The following is a 13,132-nucleotide window of genomic DNA, read 5'->3' as shown; positions in this document are numbered from 1 at the left end:
AATTTGGGAAAACCCGAAATCCGAACTAAAATTTGACTTTTTGGGATTTTTGCTTTGGATTTTTAGATTACGGATTGGATTTTTGATTTAGTTTTTAAAATTTTTGGATTTCGGATTGGATATTGGATTTGGTACTTCAAATTTTTGGATATCCAAAAATCCAATTTTTTTATACTTTATATTTAGTCCATTATCCATAAGCAAATAATAATATGTTCAATATCCTACCATTAGATAATATCTTGTATATTCAATATTAATTACTAAGTTACTGTTATAAGACTTTCTATTTGGACATGATTTACTATTGTTACTTCTTATTAACCGTGTTAATGTTTCTATTGTATTTCTTTAATAATAATTTTATTACTTGAATACTTTAATTGGATGATTGCGCTGAGAATGAGGAACTTTTCATGCAATTTAACGTACTTCATTTGGATATTCATTTATGTAAAAGAAGAAACATCTCCACTTATAAGCTCAAACATAAAAATTCAAAATATCCAAACCCATTAATCCGAAACTGAACTTAAAAATCCGATTCAATCCGAGCATATTTGGATTGTCATTTCTTCAATCCGAAAATCGAAAATCCAAACCGAAATTTTTATATTCAATCCGAAATGCCCGAACGGCCACCCCTAGGTACGATAAATTTGTAGTACACATATTGCTTTCCAACCTTGGAAAGTTGCTAAAGGTATTAAAGTCAGCCTCCTTGAATATATGATTCATTTGTACAATAAATAATGAATAAGAGATAACTAAAAGAAAAGTGCTGCTATAAAATACCGCGAATAATTATTTCACTAATAAAACAAGGTAAAAAAACTACAATTTCTTACATAATTAAGGCAAATACGAGCTATAAACACTTGTTTTATTGGTTTGAACCAGAAGTTTATTAGTGACTCTTTACTCAACCAAAGACACAATGCCTTAAAATTAGTCCCACATGTCCTCTTAATTTGGCCTTTTCAATTATGTTCAAACTTTAAAATGAAGGAGGCTCTACCTTTAGAACTCAGATATAAAGTTTGTCAAAAACTGACTAAACTTAAATAATTTTTAAAAAATACTCTTCCGTCCACAATAAGTAATATTTTGTGATCCAAAATTTCTGACTTTTTAAAATTTTAAGAATGAATTAATTTTTTTTCCAACATTGCCCTTGGAGTAAATAGTGTTGGAATATGTATTAGGACTTAGGAGTATTTATGTGAAGATATAGTAAAAGTTAATATGGTTAATTTTATTGCTAATTAATGTTAAAAGGGAATTTCTTAATCTGTGTAAAAACAGCCAAAAAATCACTTATTGTGGATCGTAGGGAGTACATTACTACTATAGGAGTGCTCAAAGCTACTTGATGTCACTTGTTCGTGGGAAAACTACACATTATTGCTCCAAAAAATAAAATCCTATGAATTATATATTTTTTGTATATTAACATATATACACATTTTTTTGAATATTTGGCTAGCTAATGTAATTAGTTTTGACCGACCGGCTAAATGTGTAACTTGCCCTTTTCTTCTTTGAATAGAGAGCATGTTGGGCCCAAATGTCGTGGGCTTATAAATGGGCCTAACTTACTGATCCATATTTTCTATTTTCAACACAACCACAAATGACAAAACCCGTATAACAATGGCGGGAGTTTGAATTACAGCCAAAAAAAAAAAAAAAATGGAAGGAAAAAATCAGTGACAGCTACAAATTCGAGACAAAAAATGGAAAATCCAAGTCACAATGATGTTGATTCTCTTCGCAGGTTTCTTATTTTTTATTTTCTCAATTTCAAGATACATTAATTTATTTATGCGTATTTCTGATATTTTTTTTTTTGAATATTATGGTTATAATAGAAATATTCAAGAGCTTAGAGATATTCAAAGAAGTTGTATTGAAGATCCAGAGTCCTGCGATTTAGAATTGAAGAAATTACTGGAAGATTCTACACTTCAATTTAAGGTAAATATAAAAGAAAATAAGAGAATTTTGGAAGATTCTCGAGCTTTGTAGCACTTTTTTTTTTTACTGCTTTATGGATAGTTTGTAGAAATTCAAAATTTAGTTAAAAATGAGTGTATTGTGTTAACATTTGTGTGATTTAGCTCCAGAAGTTGGTCAGGTTAAATTGACTAATTGAGCATACTCGTTTATCATTTTGATATTAGAATTTGCAGTTATTGTAGTTTCTAAGGGTTTGTTTAGTATGAAGAAAATGTGTAAAGTGGTTTCTTACTTATTTTCTGTTGTTTGGTAAGTGAGAAGAAAATATTGTGCCAAGAGCATTTATATAGAGTTTAGGCAAATACTATGGGGTCTAGGGTGTGGTCTAGGGTGGGGGGTCATGGGTTCGGGGTTGGGTCGGGGAAGAGGGGGGTTGGGGTTGGGGTTGGGGCAAGGGCAGGGCAGGGCAGGAGGAGGAGGGGTTGGGTGTTCAAGGGTGAAGGGTGATGCATTGGGGGATGGGAGGAGACAATGAATGTGGAATGCCACTTATATAACTTGTTTTCCCTCCTCTCACTAGGGAAGTTATTTTCCTGATATTTAAGGAAGTTGTTTTCCTATAAAATATATTTTGACCAATCAAACATGAGAAAATTTGAAAATATTTTCCTCCATACCAAGCACACACTAAATATCTTAAGAGTTTAAGTTCTGACACTGTAAAAAAAATTCATACAACTCACTTAAAAGAACATTGGAGGTAGTTCTATTAACAATATTGATTGTTAACTAGCATAAAAGGTGATTAACCTATAGGTTAAATTATACTGGTGGTTTAAAAATTTCTTTACACTGTCAGTGTATATAGCTTGAAGGAAAATAAGTTAACTGTTTTCAGTTGTGCATTTGGTTGAGGAAAATGTTCTGGATTATTTTCTAGTGTTAGTTGGATATATTTTTGAATATTAAAGGTTTGAAAACAATGTCTAGAGTTATTGAAACAAGTAACATGGAGTGAGAGTTGGGATATTTGGAAAGAAAAATGACTTTTGTCATAAGCTAAAGAAGCCATTTTCCACTTTTATGTGGAAATCATTTTCATTGAAGAAAACAACAACAACAACAACAAAAAACCCAGTTCGATCTCATAAATGGGGTCTGGGGAGGGTAGTGTATACGCATAACTTACCCCTACCTCATAGAGATAGAGAGGCTGATTCCGATAGACCCTCGGCTCAAGGAACAATGAAGATAAAGCAACCAAGTAGCAATGAATATCAGCAGATCATATGCACAGTATATTCTGAAAATACCAATTCACACAATAAGTTGTCAGGCCTTGTATTTGTAATAATAACTGAAAATCATTCTGAATTGGTATATTCTGAAAATACCAATTCATTGAAGAAAACATTGTTCACTATTTAAGATAACCAAACAATGAAAAATGATTTCATCAAACAAGACATTTCTAACCATACCAAACATGTTAGCTCCGAAAATGATCAAGTTGACTCTCTATAAGAGACAATGAATGAATAAATTGGGACCAAGAGAGGTTCTTCTTTTTTAATTTGATTTGTTTTCTTTGACGGCTTGAAAAGTTCGCTATATTTTTCTGTCAATGTCGTGTTTGTTCACTGTGTATGATTTTGCAGAGCAAAGTGGAACAGTTATTGTATGATGCCTCAGAGATCAACTTCTCGTCTGATCAGGATATAGGTAGAAGAAGAGCTGTTCATATCTTTTTTTTTTGCTCCATGTGTGTGTGTATCGATGTATTACAGACACTTACACACACATACACATATATGTTTGGAAGGAGCTTACTATAACACACACGCACACACATATATCTTTGGAGGGAGCTTTATCTTCCATTTAAACCTCGTTTTTGCAACTTCAGATGAATTTTGGGAATATTTGAAGAATGAGCTAAGCACAGAGGAGGCTAAGAATGCAAAAATAGCAGATGAAATTGAGGGGCTTTCAAGGGAATATGTTGAAGGTGCTGAGAATTCATGGTGGTTTTGGAAAATTCAGATTTATGTGGGGTTAATAAGACATTGCTTGAGCTCTGATTTTGATATGTTTACTCTGTCTGTAGGTTATAGCAAATTGGTGAACGGGATTGAAGGCCTAAGTTGTTCTTTGGAGCTCATTGAATCACAGGTGTGTTACTATTATCCCCTGATTCTACTTATATATAAACTGAGTGTTGATTAGGGAGGGTTTGAGGGGGATTGCTTGCAGGTTTAGTAGACACGTCTACTTGTTGGTTCCTTAGGAAACTGGACATGCTATAGTTTTATGGTATTTGGCTGTCTTGTTCGTGTAGCTACTGAACTAAAATGTTAAAGGTGAAATACCAAATAAACCGCAGGTGGGTGGAAGAATGTAAACTATGATAATTCTAACTCTTCCGTGTGATCTTATTCTATATTGAAGTTGCAATTATTTATGGTAGTGCATAAGTTTTTGATAACTTTTCAAGCTTGTTTGGCGGTAATGGACTTCATTTCTGTTGCATGTTTACCATATCTTCCATTTATAGGGAGCACATAAGCGCAGAGTTTTCATGATAATGCTTCCATGAAGATACAAAGTGGGATCATCATTCTTATTTGGTGACATGGTGGATAAATTTGGTTGTTTCATTGATAAGAAAACACATGTAGAAGTTTGGTGATACTTACAACAACAACATGCCCAGTATAATCCCATAGTGGGGTCCTATGGTACTTGGACTCTTCAAAAATATTGGTGGGTGCGTGTCGGATCCTCCAAATTTAGTGCATTTTTGGAGGATCCGACATGGGTACGACAATACTTTTGGAGAGTCTGAGCAACATAGGTGGGGTCTGGGAAGGGTAGTGTATAGTGTATATGCAGACATTACCCCCTGCCTTGTAGAGATGGAGATAGAGAGACTCTTTCCAATAGACCCTTCGCTCAAGAACGCATAAGCACCGGATTAATGAAAAGAAAAACAAAAAGGGACAACACCGAAAAGCTATGTAAAAGCAACATATATAATAACAAGATAGTAAGATGGCCGATATGAAAGAAACAACAAGTAGTCATAAAAACCTAATACCAACAGAATGCGAGAGTCTGGGGATACTTAGAAATGAATAAATTATTTTCCTCACTAGCTTCCTATAAATTCTATGAATAATGGGAGAAGTCTGAAAACACACGGAGGTGTTGTGGAAGATAGCCTGTTTTATGCTTTGGGATCAATTTTCTCGGCATGATTAGTAGTGATGAATGTGAAATGGAACAAACGTTAAGAAGCAGGGACTTCTAAATTTTTAGCTTTTCCTGCCCATTGATTTTTGTTTAATATCTCTTATTTAGCTGGAAGTAAGTTCAAAAGTTGTGTTTATGTTCTTAAGAAAATGAGTGAAAAAGAAAGTTTGTGTTTGCCTTCTATTTGGTAGTGAGTCGCCTCTGCAGTTTCAAGTTCTATGTGAAGAATATTGTGGCAAGAAACTTAAAATTTGACCAACAGCTAATGAATTGCATAATTGGAACTTGCATATTCTTTATGGGGTCTGGAAGGGACAATTCATTAGCTTTATGTGTCTCACTTATTTCCAGTTGCAATCATTACATAATTCTACTGTGTGCTCTTTCCATTTGAAAAATAATGGTAAGTTGTCAATTATGGAATCTTTTAAGTGGAAGATTAGCATGGATACTTTTGCTATACTGCTGAAGCAGTTAATTTGATCAAACTGCCTTAGAGAAAGTTTCACTTTTATCAGAAGTTGAGTTTTTCTTGCTTGGTGAACAATTTCTTGCCCTTTTTCTATCTTCTTCTCTTTTACTTGTCAAGTCTAATGTGTCAATTTTATCATGCTTCCTCTCTTTCTTAGTTCTCCTAACTTTGCTCAAATGCTCGTTATTGTTAGACTTATTGTATTTTATGTTTTATATATTAGGGACTTGAACAAGGAAGAGTACTGGCAAATTTTGCTTGTTCGACAACTGGAGAAGATAATGGAAACTTGTCAAATACATCTGTGGAATATAACTTTAAGGTTCTTACAGCTTTTCAGTATTTCAAGACAACTTAGATTAGCTAGATATCATTATCTAAATGCAGTTTCGGCCTTACAATTTGAGCACGTTCTTATTGAGAAAAATCAGTTATCTTGCTGTCAGTTGCTGATACATTAATATTACTTGTATAAAAAAAGAAGTTGCTGATGCATCAATAATTTTTTAATCTATTGGTGGTCTCAGTTATCACATTGTATAACAACCTTTCTACTGGCGAACTGCCAAAGCATATTTGTTGTTGCTCCGTTATTTCTTTAAAAGAAAACTGAAGGATACCCCTTTTGCTCATCGTTTTACTCCGTTTATATGTAGATCTTAGAATTAGGCAATCAGCTTGAGGAGAGCGAAATGAATTTGAAGTCATTGCAAGATCTCGAGAATACTTTCAACAGGTATTTTCCAAAATAAACTTTGCATAGTTCTCTGTGCTCTCTCTTATCTAATTTTGGTGCATTTAATTTTACAATATAATCAGGCTTGAGGCTACGGAGGAGTTTGAAGATGCATGTTCTGGTCTTAAGATAGTTGAATTTGAGGGGAACTGCATCAGATTATCTTTGAGAACTTCTATCCCAAACTTAGAAAGCTTGTTGCATAACCAAAATATAGTTGATGTTGTTGAAACACCAGAGAAGAATCATGAGTTGTTAATTGAACTGATGGACGGAACCAAGGAGCTAAAACATGCCGAGGTATGGTTTATCAGCAGTTTGTGACATAAAAATTATGAATAACTCAATTTTCTTTCTACTGACGAGATGATATTTCAAAAGAGTACATAGTGGCATAACTTTATAAGCATGAAATGCTAGCATGTCACAGACAAAAAATCTAAGCTTCACTTAACCTCTCATGGCAGGACATTAGCTCAAAGTAGATTTATTAGCCTTCTCCATATCTGCCACAAATTAAAATACGTGGCCGCTTTTTGATACATTGGCAACGGATATTCTGTAGCAAACAGTCAAAGACTAAATATGGCTGGTGTTGAAGTATTGAAACAAATTAGGCTAAGACAATTCGTTTTGTGCTTATGAAGAGTATGTTAGATGAGATACAACAAGCCATGTGCAGAAATTGAAAAATCTATCATTTCGTGTTATCCAGTATATTTGAGTGCTCAACCGACTGTCTCATTGCTTTACCTGCAAGCTGCTTTGATTTTCTTTCTTTGTTGAACTGACCGTTTATGTAGTTTTTACTGGTCATTAAGATATAAAGCTGCCATTTCTGATCTATTGTAACCTTAATCTACTTCTTGGTGATGCTCTTCAGATTTTCCCAAATGATGTATATATAAGTGAAATAACTGATGCTGCAAAATCTTTCAGGTGTGTTTCCTTTTCATATTTCTCTTACACTGTAGTGGTCTTTTTTGGCATGTGTAAATTTATATAAAAGCACTGAAATATTCATTTGTTTGATGCCTGAGCATAAAAATTTATCCTTTAGTATTTAAAGTAAAATTTGATGCGAAGTTTTAGTTGATTTTTGCAGAGTAATTCATATTCTCTTTTTATTTTGGAAGTAATTTGTAACATGATCTTGGAATATGTACGTGAGGCCCCATGTAACTTTTCAGGGTTATTTCCTGTTCGATGCAACTATGAACTCAGCAGCTCAGCATGAGTACAGATAGATTTTGCAAGTTTCACTATGTTAAAGTGTGCATGCTCAATGAGTTCCATACAATAAATATTTTACGTGATATATGTTTAGGGCAAGATGCTCATTGACATTGTTTTGGCTAGTGGCGAGCTCTTTCTTTCAATGGATTAGACTAGTCTGACATCATTGTCCAAGTTTTGGTTAATTTGCACTCATATGTTTAACAATAAATCCTTAGGTTAAATGTCCTCTGTTGCAAAAAGTATTTTAGAAGTATAAGTTATGAAGCTCTCTAGATATGAAGAGTTTTATCTTGGCCTGAGTAAAGACTGAATGAGAAGTTCAAATTCCTGAAAGATAGATGGACCAAAAACTCTTTTAAGTTAGAGCCTGATCTATCTGTGGTTTATTCGATATTAATCTTGCTACTATGAAAACTCACACAGTGCCACTGCTTCCAGACAGGCCTATTCTGTGGCAGTTCTTGAAAATAGATGTTTTTTGGAGTGGTTGGTTAGAAGGGTGCAAGATCGAATTGTTCTTTGCACATTAAGGCAATTTCTGGTGAAGAGCGCAAATAATGCAAGGTTAGTCCTTATTTTATTCTTTATGCATGCAATTTGAGTTAGATCTTTCTGCAGAGTTGTTGTTGTGCTTCCCCCCCAATTGTGTTAATCATGATTTTAGCACTTAATTCATCAGTTTCTGGTGCATTGATCATGTTTGTTACACCTAATTAAAAAGACGCCCTTCAACAGATGATTTATTTGTACCTTCGGATGCACTGCTTGTATGCTACAGAGGGAGAGCTACGTCTCGTTTTCCGTGCTTTTATTACATATCAAACGGGTTTTCGTTGCTTCCGAAGGACAAAATTAAGGAGTGTGGCATGGGGCCTATCTTAGGAATTACAAGTCTTAAGATGAGCAGCACAAGATGCAACTTGTTAATAACACACTAAAACAGCTCAATTCAAGTGAGTCACAGAATTAAATCTCAAGAGTAGTTGGAAAATTCTGCTCTACTGAAAAAGATGTGAGTTATGCTGGTATGTGAGAGATCTGAGAAGAAGCAAGGGATGGATTTTTATCATGTGCATCTCGTTGAGGGGTTTATGGCTTAGGAGCAGCGCTGCAATATTGTGTTGAATGGGTGGTTTAGTAAGTGGGCTATTGGGATGAATATGAAACTGTTTAAGAGTTCAAAGTGGAGTTCATAACTGTGACTTAACTATGTAATGGAATCTGAAGTGGTAGATGGAATACAACTGTTTTATTTCTTAATTATTTTCTTATATCTTTGGCTGTTAAATATTCTTGTCTTCCTCTATTCGTGTTGAGAGGGAGAGAGAGAGTGAGATTCAGTTTATACACGATATTCTCCCAGAAATCATTGATCAGAATCTTAATGTGAGTAATAGATTAGATCAATGAGTAATATAAGCCTACTCTGCAGCTATGGAAAGGTGATCAAAGTCTATATTTACATTGATATCATGTTAAGGAAGTCATTCTTCCTATCGCTGCGGAATGCTTTGAAATTAATGGAGTAGAAGAAGATGTGCTAAATTGTATGAATGTGATGAAAGGAGGAGAAGCTTCATAAATTCAATAAGGGTGAACATGTAAAATCCTAGTCCTGACTTTAGAAGGGACCAGAGAATTTTTCAGAAGGTGGCGAAAAGCTATAAAATTTATACATACGAAAACTTCAATAACTTCAACAGATACAATGGGTATGCACACGTCAAGCTGACACAAGAGAGCAGAAAATTAGCGATCATTAGTCAGAAGTATTTCAAGATGGGGGATGGAGAACATTGCCAATAAATTTCGAAGTTCGTGTGGAAAGGAACAGATCAAATACAAAATCAACAAGGAAGCAGAATTATACCCGGGTTGCTGCCATGAAGGAGTGGCCCACAGAGAACCATCACAGAACACAGGGGATAAGGGGAACAAAATTCCAGTTGATAAATGGTCTATTAAATGGAGAATTTACTCTGTGCAGAGATGTTTGGTCAGAAGAATTGGTCATACCACTTAACATGACATCTTGAGTTGTTTTCCAGTTGATAAATGGTCTATTAAATGGAGAATTTACTCTGTGCGGAGATGTTTGGTCAGAAGAATTGGTCATACCACTTAACATGACATCTTGAGTTGTTTCCCCATGTGTTAGAGATCTTTCTAAGACAGATTGTGTTTGATGGCAGGTAATAGACAGTGGTGGATCTGGGATTTCTAAAGGATCAGTGCACCACTACCAAACATATAGTTCCTGGGACAGGGGTTGGGAAGAAATAGTGATTAGAAAAAAAATTACTTGAAAGAACTGAAAGAAACGAAAATAAAACTAAAAATGAACAAGTTCTGTATGGTAGATCGATCCTACTCCTGAAAGCAAATTAAACATACTGCCAACATAACCAGTGCTCCACTGAAGTTGCCAATTCATAATCATTGCACCACATTCTTGACAATGGTTCCCAATTGTGTTTGTTCCCAGAAATTATATACACTACTATATAGAAGTTGGGGGTGTAAGCATGGGTTCACGTGAACCCAAGTTCACTATGTGGAGTGTAGATACGCCACCGGTAATAGATTTAAAATGTTGGATGTTCGTATATTGTCTAGTTAACAAAAGCCGTTCATTAACCCCCCACAAATATATCTTATAGTGGCATTGAGTGTTTTTTCTCTTGTTGTCTGATGTCGCATTTATTTGATCTCTTTTAGATTATGTACTTATATCTACTCAAATCAAACAGGCATTCATTTGAATACGTGGATAGAGAGGAGATGATAGTAGCTCATATGATTGGTGGAATCGATGCTTTCATAAAGCCACTTCAAGGTTGGCCACTAACCAGCTCTGGTTTAACGCTGATGTCTCTGAAGAGCTCAAGTCACTCCTCAAAAGAAATACCTTTGACCGTCCTTTGCAAGGTTGCGGTAAGTTGTTCATTGGTAGGGCTGTGGTAGACTATAGCTGTTTCAAATCAGTGCTGGAAAGTTTTGTGTTGACTGTTGAAAGTTCAATTGGGTTTGGACTGTTAACCAATAATAGATGTAACATTTACATCGTGAATGGTAATTTAACCTGAATTTGTAAGGTCTGTAAGGGTTAAAGGGAAATGAAAAATATGACTACAAATTCTCAGTGCTCTCTAAGAATTAAAAAAGAAGGAAACAATGAGGTAATGTGCACCATGAAGCGACAGCCTTGAAGGGAAGATCGATTTCACATTTGACCTTTGATGTATATGGACATGTAGCTCTTGTCATGCTTGACTCCAACATCTGTGTTGAGCTAGTTTATTAACTTTTAGTTTGAAAGAATGAGAAGTCTTTCTTTCCGTATCACGTGCCTCTAACAATACCGATTTCCAGTAAGCTTGTTAAGCATGCAATCAAACAAAAAAAATTTAAATTCTGAGTTTTCACATGAAAGGTCATTTCAGTTGAATGATTGTGCAGTAGTGATGCTATGTAATTCTGATTGGGACCTAGCACGCCATAAAAAAAGGGAATTTAATTCAGATTGTTCACATGGAAGGTCATTTTAGTTAAACATAATTGTGCAGTGCTGATAGTACATAGTGCTGCTGGTTGGGACCTAGCTAGCTCACTAAAGTCCAAATTTTCTGATATTAGGTATTTCCTGCATAATAGGTTAAAGTATTCAAATGGTCCGCATAGCATTTTCCAATTGATAGGAAAAAGGTTAGAATGGGTTTATATGAATGCAAAATTTCATGCTAATGTGGTTTTTCTTGTGGAAAGAAAGGGAAGGCTGGCCTATTGTCTCTATGATGTTATGAGTCTAGTACAACCATAAAGTTAGAAAACTATTTGACAGATTTGGTACGATTCAAGTTTTTTGGCCTTCTGACCTTTGCTTCATTTAACGTTTTTAGGAAGTGGCAAACTCGTTGGATACAAATTCACGACAGACTATCTCAGTCTTCGCGGATAGAGTTGAAGAGATACTTATGCAGCAAATGAGTGCAGTAACTTCAAACTGAAAATATTCCAGAAGATGACTTCTTCCCTGCTTTGTGTCTGTAGTCTGTACTCATTTTGGTAAGATTTATCAATGTCATAATACTGTTTACATTCAATAGTACGCCAGCTGCTAGTTCTCCGAATCACTCTGTAAATTTTCCAGCTATGGAGATGGTTTCTATAAAAAACATTTGAATTAGTATGTCCTAATTTATCTCACTGAATTTTTCAGACATTTGAACAGAAGTGGAGAGTTAGTATAATGCTGATGTAGGTTTCTCATAAATGTGTTAAAGTATCACTTGGATGTAAACCTTAACTCGAGTGCAAATTATTATTTGTGTGAGCTTAGTATCATTATGGATGTATAACAGGATTTTAATTCATATCAAGGTATATAGCTCGGAATCTACGTTTCTGTCATAGTTCTACCTCCACTATTCTTCCCAAACATATTTCTGGGAATCTAATTTAATCTTATCAAAAGAGACAAAAGTGAATCTAATTTATTTAAAAACTATGTTAGTGCATAGGTACTTTAGCAGGTTCAAAGAGGTATTTTGGTTTTCCTCTTCAAGAAAACTAAGAAGAGGTAAATTTTTAGCCCAAATGCCAGATTAAATGGGCTTGCCTGATATAGTTGTGTCTCATTTACAGTAGATTAAATGTTTTTAGCCTAAAGAGTATAATATATGAACATTTCGACTACTCAGTAATGAGAAATGAACTCCACAAAGGTGATGCAACTTCATTTGTAAACAATTAATATAAGTTCTTTTCAGCCTATGTGTTCATATGTATTATGTAGTGCTTTGTTGTTTGACTGTTAGTTGAAAACTTACAGGTATTAACTTTGTGTTCCAACAATATGCATTTGTGTCACTAAAATATGGAACTTTGTCAATTAGGAACACTAATTACCTTCCTTTTATGCTTTGTTAAACTGAACAAGATATGCAAATTTCTACCAGTTTTCCCTTCTTTTAGCATAATTTTCCTACTTTCCAACAAGGGGCAAAAGTTACTAAGCTCATACTAAAAGTAAATTTAAATTGAAACTAGTCAACAGAAAATCTCCAAGTTGGTAAGACTTCTTGGTAGGACTGGTTAAACAGTTTCAATAAGAAGTTGTTATCTCTGTAATCATTAATGAAGAAGTTTTGTCCAAAACCATATGAACACACAATAATCACTATAATTTGGACCAACAATAACAAGAAAACCAAGTATAACAAGAAACAAAATCATCATGCCTTCCTCATCACACTACTTAGTACTTTACTTCTTAGTTTCTTAGCATTTTCATCAGTTAATTCACAGATCCCCGTTGATTACCCGTTCGAGGTTATTGCGACAAATGAAACTCCAAGTACAGCATCGGCAAGATGTTATATACATGGAATTGAGACTCGCGACGAAATCATAATGACACCAGATCATTCTGCTGAATTCATTTGGAGCATTATTCCTGGAGGGATTACACCCTT

The 13,132-nt window shown here is 34.6% G+C and overlaps 1 protein-coding gene across 1 annotated transcript; it reads left to right on the top strand.

Annotated features, from left to right (window-relative positions):
- The first annotated feature begins 1,674 nt into the window (after positions 1–1,674).
- On the top strand, positions 1,675–11,668 carry LOC104241095 (uncharacterized). The gene is made up of 12 exons (XM_009796010.2): positions 1,675–1,777; positions 1,872–1,977; positions 3,618–3,681; positions 3,866–3,967; positions 4,067–4,131; positions 5,907–6,005; positions 6,340–6,419; positions 6,503–6,719; positions 7,303–7,358; positions 8,097–8,222; positions 10,409–10,592; positions 11,558–11,668. Exons 1-12 carry the CDS (start codon positions 1,737–1,739, stop codon positions 11,663–11,665), a joined length of 1,248 nt encoding a protein of 415 aa, XP_009794312.1. The 5' UTR covers positions 1,675–1,736; the 3' UTR covers positions 11,666–11,668.
- The last annotated feature ends 1,464 nt before the right edge of the window (positions 11,669–13,132 follow it).

The sequence above is a fragment of the Nicotiana sylvestris genome, chromosome 1, assembly GCF_000393655.2.
Source record: "Nicotiana sylvestris chromosome 1, ASM39365v2, whole genome shotgun sequence".
NCBI lineage: Eukaryota > Viridiplantae > Streptophyta > Magnoliopsida > Solanales > Solanaceae > Nicotiana > Nicotiana sylvestris.
Note: the sequence above shows the minus strand (reverse complement) of the source record. Positions and strands in the feature narration are given on the sequence as shown.